The 21579-nt window shown below is 42.4% G+C and overlaps 1 protein-coding gene across 1 annotated transcript in view; it reads right to left on the bottom strand.

Annotated features, from left to right (window-relative positions):
* LOC143806081 (uncharacterized) overlaps window positions 1–21481 on the bottom strand; it is an 84823-nt gene extending 63342 nt beyond the window's left edge. The window contains exons 1-7 of the mRNA XM_077286016.1: window positions 21353–21481; window positions 11234–11410; window positions 10922–11011; window positions 8771–8869; window positions 6647–6736; window positions 6238–6375; window positions 5913–6002 (exon numbers count right to left, since the gene is read on the bottom strand). Of these exons, the coding sequence (XP_077142131.1) occupies window positions 5913–6002; window positions 6238–6375; window positions 6647–6736; window positions 8771–8869; window positions 10922–11011; window positions 11234–11410; window positions 21353–21404 (736 nt within the window). The 5' untranslated portion in view covers window positions 21405–21481. The remainder of the gene's footprint in view (window positions 1–5912; window positions 6003–6237; window positions 6376–6646; window positions 6737–8770; window positions 8870–10921; window positions 11012–11233; window positions 11411–21352) is intronic.
* Window positions 21482–21579: the final 98 nt, after the last annotated feature.

Here is a 21579-nt window from a genome sequence, read left to right as displayed (position 1 = left end):
TGGTCAGTTGGCACATGGCATGTGTAATGTGGACAGTAACATAGAGCAAGTCAACCTTTAATAAAAACACAACCTTAGTAATATCAAAGTGACCTCACTAAAGAAATGGATGGCAGCTCGGTAGTAACCAACAGCCCATTTAATAGCACAGTGCAGTACAGACTCTTTATGTTTCTTAAATAAAAAAGTTCCAAAAATTATCCTTCAGTGGCATTTACAATCAAGCAAACTATTCTGAGCAAACCACAAACTCAAACTGACGGTGTCACTGTCAGAAGTAACATTATCCTGTTGAGACTGAGCCGAGTGATACATTACAAATTCCATAATGTTCTCCACTTCTTCCCCAATAATACGCTTGCCAGACAAACAGGAGGCCTACTGTAGCATACGTTTTGTAGTACCACTGCCCTGCCTGCAGCTGCTGTCAGTGCTGGTGATGATGCTTTTGCTACCATTAGTCGCTCACGCATTCTTAGCCGCAGTATGTTTTTGTTCTTTTATACTTCCATGTCCAATGCCATAATCATTTTTCTTTTTACCATATAGTTCGTATAATTCTGTAATAACTTTTTGCACTAACGAGGGGCAGTACCCGAAACACAGTGTCTGCAAACTGAGATTCTGATTTTGGCAAATATCCTAATTCATGTGACAAGGCTCATTAAAGGGTCGATATTGACTTTTAAGATTGCTACTTCCTATTGGTGGTGCTAAAGTTCTAGTCCTCTTCCTCTCTGAAGAGACAATTTGTATAATCCCATCATTTTGATAATCTTTTCAAGCCCAGTTATTCAAACCTTGTAAAATAGAACGTAAAATTTTTTTTTATACATATGTACACATATAGAAAGTGACATGTGGTAGCAGGCCCCAGTGCTACTTTGGCATTTACAGTTGTCAGATTGGACTAGGAAAATAGTTGTGCAAAAACAGACTTATACAATTAGGCTGCAGTCGCACCAGCAGTATTTGGTCAGTATTTTACATCAGTATCTGTAAGCCAAAACCAGGAGTGGGTGATAAATGCAAAAGTGGAGCATATGTTTCTATTATACTTTTCCTCTAATTGTTCCACTCCTGGTTTTGGCTTACAAATACTGATGTAAAATACTGACCAAATACTGCTAGTGTGACGCCAGCCTTAAATGTCTAAATTTTTTTCCATTTTTTTATTTTTTTTTTTCTCGAAAAATATTAAGAAATGCTAGGTAGGTAGACATCCAAAAAGCCATCATCTGCAACAGAGTGCAGTATTCGTGGGGTGCTTTAAAATGTAAAATTTGACTAGTAGAACACATGTAGATAAAAAAAAATACCTAGTGAAAGATTCTCTTTAAGAATGAAAGAAAAGTGTATTTGTAATTCAAATTCAGCACAATGGATGCCAGCTACACCTCTCCTTTCTCTTTCTCCGCACATCAACTGATATTCTATATTGCTAACATACCGATACTCTTTTCTTCTTGGCTGCTGTTATTCAACGTGTTAATGCCTGCAGTATTTGTCCAACGTTTAAGGGCTTTCTCTTTTCATCTCCATTGCTGAGCTGTGAGCTTTGACATCTGCTCACTCTACTAAAATCAACCTCAAACAGCTGCTGCATTCCTTGCTTCACCTTTTACACAGGCTATGATAGTCTCTCCTGATTGGCTGCTCTGCTCTTCGTGATGTAATAGCTGCAAAGCATTATGGGGAAGTCTGCGTGGCTCGTGCCTGAAGTCATATCAGCCTTTCATGATTGATTTACTGTTCTTCAATGTGTTTAAAGGTGGGGAATACTTTTGGGCTTTTCAAAGAAATCGATTTGGAAATTGTTTGAATTGAATTCTATTCGAGTAGAATCGATTCGATCATCTCTAGAGGTCACAAAGAATAATGATTTGACTTATATTCCTCATTTCCTCATTCACTTTGCATTCTGTTCACTGACAAAAATATACGATTACACTGTTATTTTTGAAGCGTTCTCATGTGGCGCCCCTGAGGGTCCAGATGCCACAGAGGTACTGCATCTCATCCAGAAGTGCAGTATCCCAACTTTCTGGTAAGAAAGAAACATTGTACAGAACTCTAACACCTGCAGCCAACACCACACTTCTCCAGTCAGGTCACCTGGGTGTACCCTAAGAGAGGTTGGCCTCATCCCAGGCTGGAGAGGGTTAATAGGCAGAGGGTGTGGGTGGAGGAAGGTAGGAAAGAGGGAGGAGCTAGACACACACAGAGTTAGACACAAGGAGAGTTGGAGAAGGGAAGTGGAGCTGAGTGTCACGCCGACGCTGCCACACGCTTTACCCTGCTATACTCACGTGTCCTCGGCGTCCCGGCATGGCCCTGCTGCTGCGGCATCCTTCCTCCAGTGCTCGCTCCCAGTCCCAGCTGATCATCGGGTGCGCTCGCGCGCCAGGTTTCGTTCTGCGCGTGCGCACCTCTAGGTCCTATTTGCGCTTCCTGCGCTGTCCTCTCTATGGTCTTGGAGGACTCTCTCCACCCGGAAGTAAGTCGGAGCACTGCTATATCTTCCTGTCTGTTTCCTCTTCCTGTGCCTGATGATCATTTGTATTTTTCAATTGCTCCTGGTTGCTCGTATACTTCGTATATCTCCTTGTTTCCTGATCTGGTTCTTTGTTGTTTTCTCCGCAGTGCCTGCGTCAGTTCCGGTGTCTGTCCCTGCCGTCCCGGCTCCTCTGCACTCCTCGTGTTCCAGCTGCCCTTGTGTCTCTACTGGTACCGTGTCCCTGCAAGTCTCTGTCTCCCAGCTGTCCAAGTGTTCCTGTTTTTTCCCTGTGTCTCTTTAGTTCTCTTCTGGTTCCCTGCGGCATCCCGCCTTTCCTGCGTCCTTGCCTCTTCCGCCAGGTTCAGGCTTTCTTCCGCCTCTCCGGTCCCTAGTCCTCTTTTCTCTTTTGCTCTTTGGTCCTCCAGCTTCCGTGGCGATAGTCCCTCACGTTCCTGCCCCTAACACTCCCTGTATAGGGGGCGGTCTACCAGGTCAGCTCGTCTGTGAGGGGATCGTCGTCACGGTCCAGAGGGTGCACCAACTTAATCAGTGATTCCTTACACTGAGCAGACGTGGGAGACTGCAGCTCTTGACAGACTGAAGGGAGAAGGAAGACAAGAAGCTCCCAGGAAGCTAGAAGGGGTTTGAGGGACACAGGAAGTGCAAAGGCAACCCGTGGGGCCGGTATCAAGAAGTGGAGGAACCAGGCCGCAGTAGGGGACCGGCCCCTGAACTAGTGGGACAGCTTTCGGCTCCAGCTAGCAATAAGAAGGCTGCTGTAACTGTAGGTGCAGCAACCAAACTTGCACCTATTCGCCCAAAAGATGAACACAGAGGGTCCAGAGGACAGAGAGTACATCACCCGACAAGACCTGCATTCACTGGCTTCGGACACTGGGTGGCAAACACAGGGCAGGAGAGGAGGCAGCCAGCACAGAGAGCGGGCCAGGAGAGGCATACAAAAAAGGAGTTCTGGACAGAAGCCCAACTTGCCGGAGAGTTTCCTGGACTTCACACCCGGAGGACACAGCACCCCGGCTGTGGGCCCGAACTGTAAGTAAAACTGCGAACACTGAAACATGCTGTGTCCTTCCATTTTTTTCTGACATCACCTACCCTGCACCACTACCTGCCCCCAGCAACATTGTCACCCACATCACTAACTGCCCTGGGGACCACGCTCTACGTGTGGAGAGCTGTAATAACTCAGCTGTATTATCATCTGCTCCAAAGGACAGCACTGCAGCGTTGGCTAACATCTCCATTGCCGAACACCACAGGTGGCGTCACGAACAATTCCTTTATAGACTTTATTATTCACTTTCATTCACTTCTCCTTTAACTGGACGCCAAGGGCCACGGACTGGGTCACTGCCGCCGTGACTTCCCCTTTAAGAACTGTGCCGACCCGGTACGAACAATCCCACGGCCCCACGGGGCATTCCACTGACTTTTGCAGCATTTTTTAAACAACTGCTTACACTTTGCACAGTACTGTACAACAATATGTTCATAACTGAGTCAGAGCAGATAATTGCACCTATATCGACTCAGTACAACATATAAATGGTAAAATTCTGCCTTAAAAAATCACAGGGTTAAATAATATTGAGGCAAATCATACTTACGTGGACATTTACACGGTATCAGAGGACACATATAACTGTAGTACATATCTGGGCTGCAGTGTTGAGGAAGGCACCAGCAGTGATCCTTTCCTATGTTTAGAAGACATGTTCCCCAACAACACTCTTGCCATACAAATTGGAGGCCTAGTGTAGCTTACGATTTGTAGTACCACTGCCCCGCCTGCAGCTGCTGTCAGTGATGGTGATGATGGTTTTTCTACCACTAGTCGCTCACACATTATTATTAGCCACAATATGTTTTTGTTCTTTCATCCTACCATGTCCAATGCCATAGTCATTTTTCTTTTTACCATATAGTTTGTATAATTCTGCAATAACATTTTGCACTGACGAGGGGCAGTACCCGAAACACAGTGTCTGCAAACTGAAATTCTGGTTTTGGCAAATATCCTAATTCATGTCACAAGGCTCGTTAAAGCGTCGATATTGACTGTTAGGATTTCTACTTCCTATAGGTGACGCTAGAGTTCTAGACCTCTTCCTCTCTGAAGAGACAATTTGCATATTTCCGAGAGGAGCATTGCGGCTTAAAAGTCTCCTCATCTTGGCATACTTGACTTGTCACTCTCCGCAAGGAGAAACATTACCTCTAAGATCCCGGTCAGATGCCTCTCTAATTAACTGTAGATAATGTTTTCAACCCCAATTATTCAAATGTTATCAAAAAGAACATAAAAAGACATTTTATATACATATGTACACATATAGAAAGTGACATGTGGTAGCAGGCCGCAGTGCTAGTTTGGCATGTACAGTTGTCACATTGGACAAGAAAAATATGTGCGCAAAAACAGAAATGCACAACTAAATGGCTACATTTTTTTTCAAATATTAAGAAATGCTAGGTAGATACATATCCAAAAAGCCATCATCTGCAACAGAGTGCAGTATTCGTGGGGTGTTTTAAAATGTAAAATTTGACTACTAGAACACATGTAGATGAAAAAAAACCTAGTGAAAGATTCTCTTTAAGAATGAAAGAAAAGTGTATTTGTAATGGATGCCAGCTACACCTCTTCCTTCTCTTTCTCCACATATCAACTGAAATTCTATATTACTCACATACTAATACTCTTATCTTCTTGGCTGCAGTTATTCATCGTGTTAGTGCCTGCAGTATTTGTCCAACATTTAACGATTTTCTCTTTCCATTTCCTTTGCTGAGCTGTGAGCTTTGACATCTGCTCCCTCTCCTAAAATCAACCTCAATCAGATGCTGCATTCCCTGCCTCAGCTTTTACACAGGCTATGATAGTCTCTCCTGATTGGCTGCTCTGCTCTTCGTGATGTAATAGCTGCAAAGCATTATGGGGAAGCCTGCGCGCTTGTGTCTGAAGTCATGTCAGCCTTTCATGATTGATTTACTGTTCTTCAATGTGTGTAAAGGTGAGGAATACTTTTTGGGCATTTTAAAGAAATCAATTTGGAAATTGTTTGAATTGAATTTGATTCGAGTAGAATCGATTCCATCATCTCTAGTGGTCACAAAGAATAATGATTTGACTTATATTTCTCTTTTCCTCATTCATTTTCCATTCTGTTCATTGATAACATATATGATTACACTTTTATTTTTGAAGCGTTCTCACTTTGCAGCATTTTTTCCACAACTGCCTACACTTTGCACAGTACTGTACAACAATATGTCCAGAACTGAGTCAGAGCAGATAATTGCACCTATATCGATTCAGTACAACATATAAATTGTAAAATCCTACCTTAAAAAAATCACAGGGTTAAATAATATTGAGGCAAATCTTACTTACGTGGACATTTACACGGTATCAGAGGACACAGATAACTGTAGTACATATCTGGGCTGCAGTGTTGAGGAAGGCACCAGCAGTGATCCTTTCCTATGTTTAGAAGACATGAATATTATTATCATCATCATTCTTTATATAGGGTGGACATGATCTGTCAAATCGGCCAAGGAAGGAGGCGAATTGGAAAATCGGGCCGCTAGTTTCAGTTGCAATAGGTTGATTCCAAAATTAATTTTGTTGGAAAGACTCTTCAATTGAAAACTACCAGATAGCAAGAATGAAGAACCAATACCCTATGGTAAGTTTCATAAATTAAGTAAGATACCTTTAGGAGTAGATGGCATGGTTGTTGTTGTTTGGCGTTCCATGGTAGGAGGTGGCTTGGTTGTAGTTGTTGAGTATTCTGTGGTAGTTTGTAGCTTGGTGTTAATTGTTGGAGGTTGTGTAATAGTACTGACTGGCTCTAGAACAAACAAATATCACAAAAAAATGTAAAAAATTAAAATTATTCCTAAGAAAGAAAACAATGTAATGGTGGTCCTGGTCACATGACTTATGTGATGCGGACAGTGACATATCTAAGAATAGAGCAAGTCAACCTTTGATGTAAACACAACCTTGCAACTGAAACAGAGCAGATAATTGCATCTATTTAGATTAAATATCACATGTCAATTCTAAAATTCTGCCTGAAAGTGATCACAGTTAAATAATATTAAGAAAATCTTACTTACGTGGACATTCACATGGTATAAGGGGGCATAGATGACGGTAATACATATCTGGGCTGCAGTGTTGAGGAAGGCACAAGCACTGATTCTTTCCTACATTCAGAAGACATGAACATTATCATCATCAGCATTCTTTATACAAGACGGACATGATTTGCCAACTTGGCCAAGGAAGAAGGCGAATAGAAGTAGCAGGCTCCTAGTTTCACTTGCATAGAGATGATTCCAAAATTGCTGAAGGATGAAGAACCAATACAATATTGTAAGTCTAATAAATTAAGTAAGATACCTTTAGGAGTAGATGGTACGGTTGTAGTTTTATGATGTTCTGTGGTAGTAGATGGCATGGTGGTAGTTGTTGGGGATTCTGTGGCAGTAGGTGGCATGGTTGTAGATGTTGGGAGTTCTGTGGTAGTAGGTGTCATGGTTGTAATTGTTGGGCTCTGGGTTGTAAATGTCATGGTTGCAATTGTAGGGCTCTGGGTAGTAGGTGGCATGGTTGTAGTAGTTGGGAGTTCTGTGGTAGTAGATGGCATGGTTTTAGTTCTTGGGGATACTGTGGTAGTAGTTGGCATGGTTGTAGTAGTTGGGAGTTCTGTGGTAGTAGATGGCATGGTTTTAGTTCTTGGGGATTCTGTGGTAGTAGTTGGCATGGTTGTAGTTGTTGGGAGTTCTGTGGTAGTAGATGACATGGTTGTAGTTGTAGGGCTCTGGCTAGTAGTAATGTCTGAGCCGAGAGAAAAAAGAAAAACTAAAAAAAGTTAATTCATAACAATGAAAGAGGAGAATGCGGCTAGAAGCTTTGGACACATAGTATATGTGATGTGGATAGTGACATATTTAATATAGGGCAAGTACTCACCCATTCCAGTTCCAACTGCAAGCGCCTGTGGCCAGCAACAATTCCATGATCCTTGGGCCAAACACCCATCATTTGTTTGCTGATACTCCATGGAGGAGTTCTACAAAGTTTACTACCTCTTCCGGCAAGCCTACAACCTGCAGCAACCACCGATCGACCAAACCGCTGCATGACCAGCTCTATCCTCACCTACTGTATCCTCACCCATCCCTTGTAGATTGTGAGCCCTCGCAGGCAGGGTCCTCTCTCCTCCTGTACCAGTTATGACTTGTATTGTTTGATTATTATACCTGTTTTTAGTACGTATACCCTTCCTCACATGTAAAGCGCCATGGAATAAATGGCGCTATAATAATAAATAAATAATAATAATAATATGTAGTAGTAAGTGTGATAGTTATATCTCCCAACTGTCTTCTAGATCCAGCAGGACTGTCCCAAAGTTGGAAAGCTATCCTGCTTGATGTAGGAGTTACGTCTGTGCTTCAGATATTAATGTCTCCTTAGGTTAATGATAGAATTTAATATAATGGTGGAGCAGGGATCCAGATGATCCCTCCTCCACTGTTCAGTATATATAGACTCTGAATGGGCTGTCAGGATCTTTGAGTCACGTGACATTCTCAGGTCATGTGACAAGGCAGAAAAGGTGAGGAGCAGGATGCATATGGAAGGTGTGTGCATGTTCTAATGTAGCAAAGCTGTGTGTGTTGATGTAACGGAGCTGTATGTATTGATGTACCAGAGCTGTGAGAACTCTTGGCCACCATCCTGTCTCTAATGGGGTCTTGGGGCATCACTCTGTGTTGTCAGCTTTGAGTCAATATGCTGCTCTGTAGGCATCATCCCGAGTGTGTGTGTGTTGGGGTGGGGGTGTCTGTGTAGGAATTGTGCTGTGTGTGATGGATTGTAATGTGGGGGCATCAATAATATTGAGGTAAATGCTACTTATGTGGACATTGAAACAGTATAAAAGGACATAGAAAACTATACTGCATATCTGGATTATAATTTCAAGGAAGTCACCAGCATTATTTCATTGCTATGTCGAGAAGGCATGAATATTTTTATCATCATTGTTCTTTATACAGGATGGAGCAAAGGAAGGAGGCAAATAGTAAAAGAAGGTAGGTTGTGTCAGCTGCATTGGATTGATATTTCAAAAAGCGAATTTTGGTGGAGAATCCCTTATATTAAAAAGAAGCCAGACAGCGAGGCTGAAGAATCAAAACCCTTTGATAAGTGTAGTAAGTTGGGTGATGTACCTTCAGTAGTAGGTGTCTTGGTTGTAGTTGTTGGCCTTTGTGCAGTAATAGATGGCGTGGCTGTAGCTGGTAGATGTTGTGTAGTAGTACTGACTGGCCCTGGAACAAAACAAAGCAAAAAAAATACAAAATAGTTCAGATTGTTCATGGTGGTCAGTTGGCACATGGCATGTGTGATTTAGACAGTAACATAGAGCAAGTCAACCTTTAATGCAAACTCAACCTTAGTAATGTCAGTGATCTCACCAAAGAAATAGACGGTAACGTGGTAGTAACCAACAGCCCATTTAATAGCAAAGTGCAGTTTAGACTTGTCATGTCTTTTAAAATCCAAAAAGTTCCAAAAATTATCCTTCTTTGTCATTTGCGATCAAGTAAACTATTCCGAGCAAACCACAGACTCTAACTGACTGTGTCACTGTCAGAGGTAACATTATCCTGCTGAGACTGAGAGATTGTAAATTCTACAATGTTCTCCACTTCTTCCCCACTAACACGCTTACCATACAAAAGAGGAGGCCTAGTGTAGCTTTCATTTGGCAGCACCACTGCCCTGCCTGCAGCTTCTGTCAGTGCTAATGATTATACTTTTGCTGGCACAAGTCATTCACATATTCTTATCCACAGTAAGTTTTTTTTTTTTTAATTTCGCTTTCATCCTACCACATCCAAATGCATTACCACTTTTCTTTTACCATACAATTTGTATAATACTATCATTAATGTTTGACAATCTTTTCAACCCTAACTATTCAAACCTTACCAAATATCACATAAGAAGAAACACTATATGCGAATGTACACATGCAGAAAACAAAATATGGCAGCAAGCTGCAGTGTTAGTGTGGCATGTACTGTTGTCAAATTGGACTACGAAAATAGGTGGGCAACAGTAGAAATGCACAAAGAGAAGGCTGCATTTTTTTCAATTTTTGCTTTTGTGTTTTCCAAAAAAATGACAAATTAAGAAATTCTAGGTAGGTGCACATCCAAAAAGCCATCATCTGCAACAGGGTGCTGTCTTGACATTGATTTGATGTTTAAAAATGTTAAATTTGACTTCTAAAATAGATGTGCAAAAAACAAATTGATTAAGACATGCATACATTGTAGGCTACACAGTCACTGTTAAATATCTGGATTTTAGGGAATATCCTTTTATATTAAAAAAAAGTATTTCCTCTTCACATAAAGGACTGCACAAGAAATGTGAATATTCAGAACAGTCTCTTGTGAGCACTTGTAAAAATATTGTGCTGGCCTGCTTATTAGTTCAAGTACATCTGTCACTAAGATTTTGCTTCATGATCAGAAAGAAGCATGATGGAGGGGAAAAGAGTCTTGTGGTTACCACTTACTGGGCTGCTGCTGTAGTTCTGATAAAGCTGCTCCTCTCTTCTCTCTCCGTATGAACGGAAATTCTATATTATTCATGGACTATTATTCTTATTTTCTTAGCTGCAGTTATTTAACATAATAATGCCTGCAGTATTTGTCCAATGTTTATCGGCTTTCTCTTTCCATCTCCATTGCTGAACTGTGAGCTTTGACATCTGCTCACGCTCAAAAAATCAACCTCAAACAGATGCTGCATTCCCTGCCTCAGCTTTTAAACAGGCTATGATAGTCTCTCCTGATTGGCTGCTCTGTTCTTTGTAATGTAATAGCTGCAAGTCATTATGGGGAAGCCTGTGCGGGTCGTGCCTGAAGTCATGTCAGTCTTTCATGATTGATATACTCTTCTTCAATGTGTGAAAAGGTGGAGAACAGAAATTGATTTGCAAATTTTTTGAATTCTCCGGGACCAACCAGCTTTATAAAATTTGAATTGAATTTAATTCGAAGCAGAATCGATTCCATCATCTCTAGTGGTCCCAAAGAAAAAATATTTGACTTATATTCCTCTTTTCCTCATTCACTTTGCATTCTGTTCATTGATATCATATACGATTACGCTATTATTTTTGAAGCGTTCTCACATTGTAGCATTTTTTCCACAACTGCCTACACTCTACACAGTACTGTACAACTATATGTTCAGAACTGAGAGCAGATAATTGCACCTATATCGATTCAGTACAACATATAAATTGTAAAATTCGGCCTTAAAAAATCACAGGGTTAAATAATATTGAGGCAAATCATACTTACGTGGACATTTACACGGTATCAGAGGACACAGATTACTGTAGTACATATCTGGGCTGCAGTGTTGAGGAAGGCACCAGCAGTGATCCTTTCCTAAGTTCAGAAGTCATAAATATTATTATCATCATCATTTTTTATATAGGGTGAACATGATCTGTCAACTTGGCCAAGGAAGGAAGCGAATAGAAAAATCAGTTGCATTAGGTTGATTCCAAAATTAATTTAGTTAGAAAGCCTCTTCAAATGGAAAAATGCCTGATAGCAAGGCTGAAGAAACAATAGCCTATGGTAAGCTTCGTAAATTAAGTAACATACCTTCAGGAGTAGATGGTATGGTAGTAGTTGTTGGGTATTCTGTGGTAGTTGATGGCATGGTTGTAGATGTTGTGCGTTCTGTGGTAGTAGATGGCATGGTTGTAGATGTTGTGCGTTCTGTGGTAGTAGATAGTATGATAGCAGTTGTTGGAGGTTGTGCAGTAGTACTTACTGACCCTGGAACAAAACAAAAATTGGAAAATAAATAAAAATAAAAATTATTCCTAAGAAACAAAACAATGTAATGATGGTCAGTGGGCACATGACATATATGATGTGGACAGTGACATGTCGAACATAGAGTAAGCCAACCTTTGATGCAATCACAACCTTAGAACTGAATCAGAGCAGATAATTGCTCCTATTTAGATTCACTACTACATGTAAATTCTAAAATTCTGCCTTAACGTGATCACAGTTAGATGACTGTAGTACATATTTGGGCTGCAGTGTTGAGGAATAGAGATAAGTGAACTTTCCAAGGTTTGGTTCAGTTCTCCGAATGTCTCAATGTTCACCAAACATGTTCACCAAATTTATACACAACACCTTAATGGGTGCCAAAAAGCTTCCCAAACAGCTCAAATTAGGGGCAGACAGGGGCTTGAACCAGCATTTCCAGCTGAAACATTGATCAGTAACAGGTGGATGAGTGACAGGTATAGGCCTGGTCAGGGGCTGGCTGGCAAATTTTAGCCTGGGGGGCAAGCACACAGCAGTGGCCCATGAGTCGCGGCCCATCCTTAAAGGGGTTGTCGGATCTTAAGCTACATGTCTACAGTCACTATGTGTGAATCCTCATATCGTGCGCACTGAGGATTCTCTGGTGCCGGCACCGGGAACAGGCGGTCTTGTTACTGCAAGCATGCGAATATATATTTATTTATTGACACACACAGTCCTACTCTATAGTGACAGTCACACACACAACCCCACTGTATAATGACAGGCACAACCCCACTGTATAATGACACACACGCACAACCCTACTGTATAATTAATGACACACACACTGCCCCACTGTATAGTGACACGCACACACACTGTATAGTGACACGCACAGCCCCACTGTATAATGACACGCACAGCCCCACTGTATAATGACACGCACAGCCCCACTGTATAATCTCACGCACAGCCTCACTGTATAATGACACACAGACAGGGCCGGACTGGGACAAAAAAACAGCCCTGCCACACAAATCCCACCAGCCCACATACTATAACACTCCCCATCCCGATCAGTGAATTTTGCTTTGTCCTGCCCCTCAACACTCCTCTTAAAGGCGTTATTTGAAGAGCCACATGTGAATGGCGCCGCAGTGCGCATGATCGACCACAGGTCCATGTACATGGTGCTCTTTACACTGCAGGCAGGCGCCGGGGACACCCTGGGGACGAGGAGAGCCCAGAGGATGGCAGAGGACTGAGGAGCACAGCGCCCAGTGACCACTCTGCAGAGGAGTCACAGCAGAGGTGGCATCTCCCTCACAGAGGACCAGCGCTCCTCCTGCCGCCCAGCAGTCTCTGCTCCGGAGCCGGGCGCCACCTCCTCTTCCTTCATTAGCATCCCCGGCGCCTGCGCTGTATGTTTGAAGGGCAGCACAAACTGCACATGCCCGAAAAAAAACTTACAGCGCAGGCGCCAGGGACGCTAATGGAGGAAGAGGAGGTGGCGCCCGGCACGCAGAGTACTGAGTGATGGCTGGAAGGCGTTTGTGTCAGGGGGGAAAGGACATGCCCCCCTGACAAACTACAGGTATGACAGGCAAATTCGAAAAACGATTACGGTATTTCACCCGAACTAAAAGAGCCACCTTCACAGAATGCAGCAGTAGTGCTGCACAAGTGGCTCTTTTAATTAAAAACACCTGGGGGGGTTACAGGTTCCCTTTAATACAGGTGCTCATTAGGGTGGAATCACAGCAGCATATGGCATTGGATGTGATCTGCCAATGATACTTGGCTCTTGCTCTGCTGTGAGTGTGAGCCAAGTGTCCGTGCTCTAATGCTCTCGCAGCACAGGTGTGGAGGAGACGGAGAAATTAATTTCTCCATCTCCTCAATGGTCTGACTCGCCGTGTATCAGACTGCAACATCTGCTGAGAAAAAAAAAACTACTGCACACGGACAGCAAGTGAGAGGAGAATCAGACTACTTTTGTGGAAGAAAATGGAACAGTTTTTTTTTTTTATACTCTTTATTAGTCCATGTGGTAACATTTCACTTCCATATCAGAGAAATGTGCAGTTATGGATCCGAAATGTTGCCACATGGGCCAATAAAGAGTACGCTACTTTTCTCACAATTAATCAGAGTGATAGATAGACAGATACACACACATACATAATAAGAATAGATACTGAGAATTACACCATTTATGCAGGACAGTAGAAGTATACACAGCTCCCAATATACCGTATATACTTGAGTATAAGTCGACCCAAGTATATGCCGAGGCACCTAATTTTGCCTTAAAAAACTGGGAAAGCTTATTGAGTGGAGTATAAGCCAGGTATGCATTGTCCCCACATCCCCGTCCTTGTATGCATGGCTCCCCCGTCCCTGTCCTTGTATGCATGGCTCCTTATCCCCGTCCTTGTATGCATAGCTCCTCATCCCCATCCTTGACTGCATGGCTTCCCCGTCCTTATATGTATGGCTCCTTATCCCCGTCCTTGTATGCATAGCTCCTCATCCCCATCCTTGTCTGCATGGCTCCCTCGCCTCTTATTCCCATTTTTGTATGCATGGCTCCTTATCCCCGTCCTTGTATGCATGGGCCTCTTATTCCCATTCTTTTATGCATGGCTCCTTATCCCCGTCCTTGTATGCATGGCTCCTTATCCCCGTCCTTGTATGCATGGCTCCTTCATTGTTCATGTATGCATGGTTCCGATAAAAAAAACAAAAAAAAAACACCCTACTTACATTCCCTGCATGCCCTCGCGCAGCATCTCGTTCTGGTGCCAGCAGCTCCTGTAGCCGGGTGATCACGTGTCCCCCACTCATTAAGGTAATAAATATTTACCCACGCCTATGGGAGTGGAGAGGGGTGAATACTCATTACCTTAATGAGCGGAAGACACGTGATCGCTCGGCCTGAAGAACTGCTGGCGCCGGAACGAGATGCAGCGAGGGTGCGCAGGGAAGGTAAGTGGGATGTGTGCTAGAAGGCTGTGGCTGTGAACGCTATAAGAGAAATGAATATTCACTGCCAGCGCAGTGAATATTCATTCCTCCTTAGCAGCAGCCCAGGCTTTAGCCACAGCCCCCACCATTTTTTTGGGACAATGACTCGTATATAAGCCGAGGGGGGTGTTTTCACACAAAAAAAAAATATGCTGAAAAACTCGGCTTATACACGAGTTTATATGGTATACTACAATCTATTAAATACACAGCGGCATATTATATACCGTGTTAAGGAATATAGAGCAGTGTATATATTATATAGTGTATAGATGTGGCAGCAGTGTATATATAGTGTGAATTCCACACTATATACATAGCGCCATACTATATAAACATCTCTCTCTCTCTCTATATATATATATACACATATACAAACACACACACATCTCTACAATATACGGTAATTAGGACAGCATTATACTATACTAGATGGTGGCCCGATTCTAACGTATCTGGTATTCTAGAATATGTAGGTAGTATATAGCACAGCCCACGTACTATTTTGCACAGTCACGTAGTATATAACACAACCGGCGAAGTATATAACACAGCACAGCGCACGCAGTATATAGCACAGCCACGTAGTATATTGCACAGCCACGTAGTATATTGCACAGCCACGTAGTATATTGCACAGCCACGTAGTATATTGCACAGCCACGTAGTATATTGCACAGCCACGTAGTATATTGCACAGAGCACGTAGTATATTGCACAGAGCACGTAGTATATTGCACAGAGCACGTAGTATATTGCACAGAGCACGTAGTATATTGCACAGCCATGTAGTATATTGCACAGCCATGTAGTATATTGCACAGCCATGTAGTATATTGCAGTCACGTAGTATATTGCACAGTCACGTAGTATATAACACATAGAAGTAGTATATAACACATAGAAGTAGTATATAACACATAGAAGTAGTATATAACACAGGTTACGTAGTATAAAGCATAGCGATTTAGTGTATTGCCCGGCTACATAGTGTATAGCACAGAGATGTAGTATATAACAGAGCCCACGCAGTATATAGCAATGTGGGCACTATATGCGTGGTAAAAAAAAAAGAATTAAAATAAAAAATAAACATATGCTCATGTTCCGAAGGCCCCTTTAAGTCCTGGCGACTCTGCGGTGCACGCGGCGGCTTCCGGTCCCAGGGTTGCTATGCCCTTAGGACCTGGGATGACGTCACGGTCACATGACGTCATTCCAGGTCCTGCGTGCATAGCATCCTTGGCATCCGCTTGCACTGCCATGGACAGCGGGCGACGTCGGAAGGCGAGAATAACCATTTTTTTTTAATATTATTATTATTATTTTTAACATTAGATCTTTTTACTATTGATGCTGCATGGGCAGCATCAATAGTAAAAAGTTGTTCAGACATGGTTAATAGCTGCGTTAACGGAGTGCGTTACACCGTGGCATAACGCGGTCCGTTAACGCTGCCATTAACCCTGTGTGAGGGCTGACTGGAGGGGAGTATGGACGGGACACTGAGTGCAGGGTAGTAAGCAGCGGCCATTTCGCTGCTGGACTGTGCCCGTCGCTGATTGATCGTGGGCGTTTTGCCAGGACCAATCAGCGACTTGGATTTCCGTGACAGACAGAGGCCGCGACCAATGAATATCCATGACAGACAGACAGACAGACAGAAAGACGGAAGTAACCCTTAGACAATTATATATATATATAGATTATGATGCACACATCACATAGGAGACACTGCGACTGCTGAATATATATTACATTGAAACTACTGTATATACAATATATAGCTGATACTGCGACCGATGTGTATAGTTGTAGTATCACCTATATATTGTGTGTGATACTGTGACTGGTGTACACACATTATATAGATGAAACTGAAAAAAAATAAAATATATATATATATATATATATATATATATATATATATATATATATATTAGACACAGATAGATAGTGCGACTATACACAGCAGTATCACCTATACAAAGTATATGCAGTAGTCTATACATTATACAGGTGATACTGCAAATGTTGGATACACGATATATAGGCGATACTGCTACTGCTGTATAATGATAGTATCACCTATATATCATGTATACAGCAGTCTATACTGTATATATATACACATTATATAGGCAATACTGCTACCAATGTGTATATACGTTATATATAGGTGATACTGTTGTGTATATATGTACGTGTTTGTGTATATACACACCAGTATCGCCTATATAACGACATATATACACAGCAGTATCACCTATATACACATCAGTGTACACATCAGTAGCGGTATTGCCTATATCATGTGTATAGACTGCTATATATACATTATATAGGTGATACTGATGTATATAATCACTATACCACCTATGTAATGTATGTATAGCAGTCTACATCTTATATAGGTGACACTGCTACTGATGTGTACATACGTTATATAGGTGATACTGCTGTGCATACATGTACATATATGTGTATACATACGTGTGTGTGTGTGTATATACACACACACTGCAGTATCACCTATATAACGTATATACGCATCAGTAGCAGTGTCATCTATATCAGATATAGGCTGCTATACATACATAATATAGGTGGTATAGTGATTATATACAGCAGCATCACCTATATAATGTATATATATAGCAGTCTATACACATTATATAAGTGCAACTGCTGTACATACATTAAAAAAATCATCTTGGGACTCACCCAGGTCCCTGAGATGGGGGGGGAGGTGGGGAGGATGAAGAGCTGAGGTGGGTCGGGTCCTGTCCAGCGTCGGCGGTGAAGACGATCCCAGGCATTGGTGAGCAGCAGTCTTCTCCGACGCTGGTGCAGGCGGGCCAGCGTCAGACAGACAGGTGGAGGCGCCCTATGCGCGCCGGACTTTTCAAATATCTCCATGTGCGCGCGTGGTCTCCTGCTTGCCCGCGCTGACACTGGCAGCAGACGAGCACGCGCAGGACTCAGGACCGCGGCCATGCTCGCGCACTAGCGTGGGCCGCCGCGGCACTTATCAGCTCGGGCAATGCGCGCACACAGGACCTGGCTGAGTTTTAAAGGGCCGGCTGGAGGGATTCGGAGCGCTATGTATTTAAATCGCTGCCGGTCCTCCAGCGGCCCTGTGCACCTGCTCAGGCACCGGCCCGGGGGGCATATGCATTCCTGCAACCCGGGCCAGTCCGCCCCTGGGCCTGGTGCTCTGAAAGCCCTGCCAAATTCATGCAACAAACACGAAGGAGACCCAACTTGGAGTCCAAACATTTCCAAAAATTAGGGGCAGACAACAGGAAAAGTGACATGAATTGACCCACACTAGAAATTTTCTAATGGCATAGCAGCAGTCAACAACGGGCCGTGCATGAGGTATCAGGGTCTGGGCCAGAATTTAGAACTTTGAATTGAAGTTTTAATTAAGACCTGGTGGTTAAGCGATCAGTGTAAGCCTACTTTGCTGAGAGCCCTGATACCTCAAGCAACAATTTTTTTTCCAGCCACACTCAGATGGCACAAACATCAGTTTCATAGAGTACTATTGGTAGAAAAATGTAAGGATAGTAACACAAGTAGTTGAGTGAAAGTAAGCGCAGGTCTGCCTGTCTGGGAACTCTACTGCTACAGGCAACATACACGGAGGAGATGCAACTTGGATTCTCCACATTTCCAAAAAATTATTGACACACACCACTGAAGTGGCATCAATTTCCACAGAGTACAAACAGTATAATAGACCTCTGACACACCTTCCACTACAGGCAACCTACCAGATGGAGCCCCAACTTTGAGTCTTCAAATTAAAAAAAAATTGTTTGTAATATCAGTAGCAGTAGCAGCAGCAGACACAAAAGCCATAACAAAGGTGTCACAGACTGCAATAATGCAAGATCAGTGAGTGACACTAAAAGCGACACCATCGCCTAGTCTTGCCAGTCTGCAACTGGAACACCAAAGTCATTGGAGATCCATGACTTATGCATTTTAATGAAAGCTATGCGATCTACACTGTCAGGGGACAGCCAGATATGCTTAACGTTGGCTGCCGGACATGAGAAAACCTCCAAGGGGTAACAGGCGAGCTCAGATCACGCTTCCATTTTTGAAGACCAAAATGCAAAAGGGTCCAAATCCCCCCTGATGGCACTGATATTGAGTTCAAGATACTCCTGCACCATCCTCTCCATTTGTTCACAACGCGTCAGACTTGTACTCAGTTCTGCTGGTGCATGGGCTGGTCTAAAAAATGTGTGAAACGACTCACAGAAATTGCTTATGCCACTTACACTGATGCTGCTGCTAAAGTTTTTGTGATGATTGCTTGATGTTCCCAGGGATTTACGTCTAGAACTGGGATGCACACTTAAGATTGTCTGCAAGCGTGTTCTGATACTACAGCATGCATAGGTCCCTTTCCAGAGATGAAGCATCAAGCTCAATGTACTCTTGTCCCATAGATCTAACAGAGTAGCAACTCAGTAGTCGGCACTATTTCTAAACCGAAGAATACGGTCATCATGTTGCAGACAGTGCAGCTAGAAGGCGCTCATGTGTCGGGCGCTTCCATGAGGTCCAAGTCCATGGTGTGTTGGTGGGGGGGTAAAGGTTGCTTTCTCTGTCCCCTTTCCCAACCATGGACAACAGAAAGGGGATCATTATCCTCTTCATCTCCTGACCGTTGCACATCCATCACCTCATCCTCCTCCATTTGTTCCTTGGTTCCTGCACATTCTCTGACAGTTTGTCCGGTAACATGAGCTTTCCTCAATCACTAGTACACAGTATAGTTTGGTGACCTGTGTACAGGTACCTCATACAGCGGTGGGGGTACTTCCATCACCATGTACTGTGGTCAAGAAAAAGACATCCCTCTTGTCCTTGTACTTGACCACCAATAGGTTGTCTATACATTGAGCTCTGCTCTTACCCTTTCTGAGCAGCTTCCCAATTAGCATTAGGGAGGCCTCTCTGATTTTTGTGGACAGTACTGTAGGCTGCGGTAGCTTACACAGAGAGGGACTTGAAAAGTTGGATGCTGGAATAAAAGTTACCTATGTAGAGGACTGATAACCTTATCCAGAAATGGGTGCACCAAATCCCACACTTTTTTGACTCACTCCCAGGACAGAGGGACATTCAGGGGTTTCAATCTGGGTGTCCTTCCCATCATAAACTCTAAACCTGTGGGTGTACCCTGAGGTACTATCTCAGAGCTTGCAGAGTTTAATTCCATACCTTTCCTGTTGAAGTGTCACTGGATGTGCTGCTGATAATTATATCCAACGAATATTTTCCTTGAAAACGTTATTTTAGCAGGTTTACAAAGTCAACGTGTTTCAAGGTCAATGCAGAACCTCTTCATCAGCTGAACTTTGAAATAACAGTCAAACTTGGGGTCATTTTGTGCAGTATCATTGTATTGCAAACATTTTTGGGTTGCCTCAAATTGTTTATGGGTCATAGCCACTGGAGTGTTGTATAAAACATCAACACTTCAATATTGATGATGTTTTGGCTTTTTCACTAACCACAAGTGGAGGACCAGGCCCCATAATGTCATCATTTTTACTGTGTCTACAGGGGTCCAGTTAGAAAATGATGAAAGGCGGTTTTGTGCCAAAAATTGCTGGGCATACAGATTAGTTTGGGCCACCATGAGGTTCACAAAATCCTCAGAGAAAAAGACTTTGAAAACGTTTATTTCTGTAAGGATGGTTGTGTGAAATTTGATTCCTGATTGCCTGATTGCGCCACAAAATCGGGAATCAGTGGCTCATAATCTGAGGGGGGTGAGGTCAATATGAGATCAGTAATGGTCGGCACTGGTTCATTCTCTGGCCTGGGGTGTCTGCGTAGCGTTTCAGTATCACTTGAGGAGGAGGAAAAATAAAGGAAGGTGGGATCCTCCCCCTCACTATCAATGTCGGAGGCAAGGAAGGCATATGTCTCCTCCGCTAAATACAGTGATTGGGACAAACGGGACATTTTTTCACGTATGTCGTGTTTGTGTGTGCACCAAATTATTCAGGTGTGTGAGTGCTTGCTGTAAACTTTTTATTATTTACAAGAGGAAAAAAAGAAAATAATCTAGATAGAAAAATATAAAAAGAATATAAAAATGTGGAAAAATAAAAAACAAACTTACTGAACGGAAGTCAGTAAAAAATAATTACTGAGAGCCCACAACTGACACTAAACCTGACTCAATTCCGTAAAAAAAAAAAATAGTAGTCGCCGATTACTAGAGTATATTTTTACAGTCCCTAATCTACATTTTTTATTAATTATTTTTTCACACCAAAAAAAAACCCCAACAACCATAGGCCGATCACAGATGTGCGTCAGTGATGAGCGCTCGATGGCTGTAAGACGCACGCACGGATGTGATTCTTTTTTTCCACGTTGACACTAACCCTAACTAAATGTAAGAATAGTAGATGTCGATCACTAATGTATATTTTAACTGTCCCTAATCTAAATTTTATTTATTTAGCTACTACGGGTATGTAACTCTAAGTAACTCTGGCACACAATGGAACATTTTACATTTAACCACCGACAAGCTCACTTTAAGCTGCCCGATATGTAATAAGCAACTCAGAAAAACAAAATCAGAATTTCCCTTTAATTATCATTCCCCACAGAAAGTAGGAAGAGTGGTAAAATTCTATGTAAAATTGTTGTGCTGAAAAATATGGCTCATTCTGCAAAAAAAAAAAGGATAATCTCTCCTGAGGAAGACAGAAAAAAAGTCATGGCTCTTGGAAAGCAGAGATTAAAAATATGAAAAAAAAAAGTCTTCACATATAGGCTGAAATAGATTGTGTCCTTAAAGGGTTAATGTATATCTATTATGCAGTGAGTTTAAACAGAAGCTGAATCTTTGTATTAGGAAACACTGGAGTGAATCTTACTTACGTGGACAGTCACACGGGATGAGGCGGCATTTATAATGGTTGTAGTTGGGCATAGTCGGATTGCAGTGTTGAGGAAGGCACCAGCAGTGTTTCTTTTCTGCATATTGTTAAGAACACACGATTGTTACCAACATTATTTATATATAGTGTTTACCTTTATTACACATTTATTACATAAGCTGAGCTTAACATCTGTTAAGTTTCTAATCTCTAGGGGATATTTTCCTA

This window comes from Ranitomeya variabilis, chromosome 2 (genome assembly GCF_051348905.1).
Source record: "Ranitomeya variabilis isolate aRanVar5 chromosome 2, aRanVar5.hap1, whole genome shotgun sequence".
Taxonomy (NCBI): Eukaryota; Metazoa; Chordata; class Amphibia; order Anura; family Dendrobatidae; genus Ranitomeya; species Ranitomeya variabilis.
Note: the sequence above shows the minus strand (reverse complement) of the source record. Positions and strands in the feature narration are given on the sequence as shown.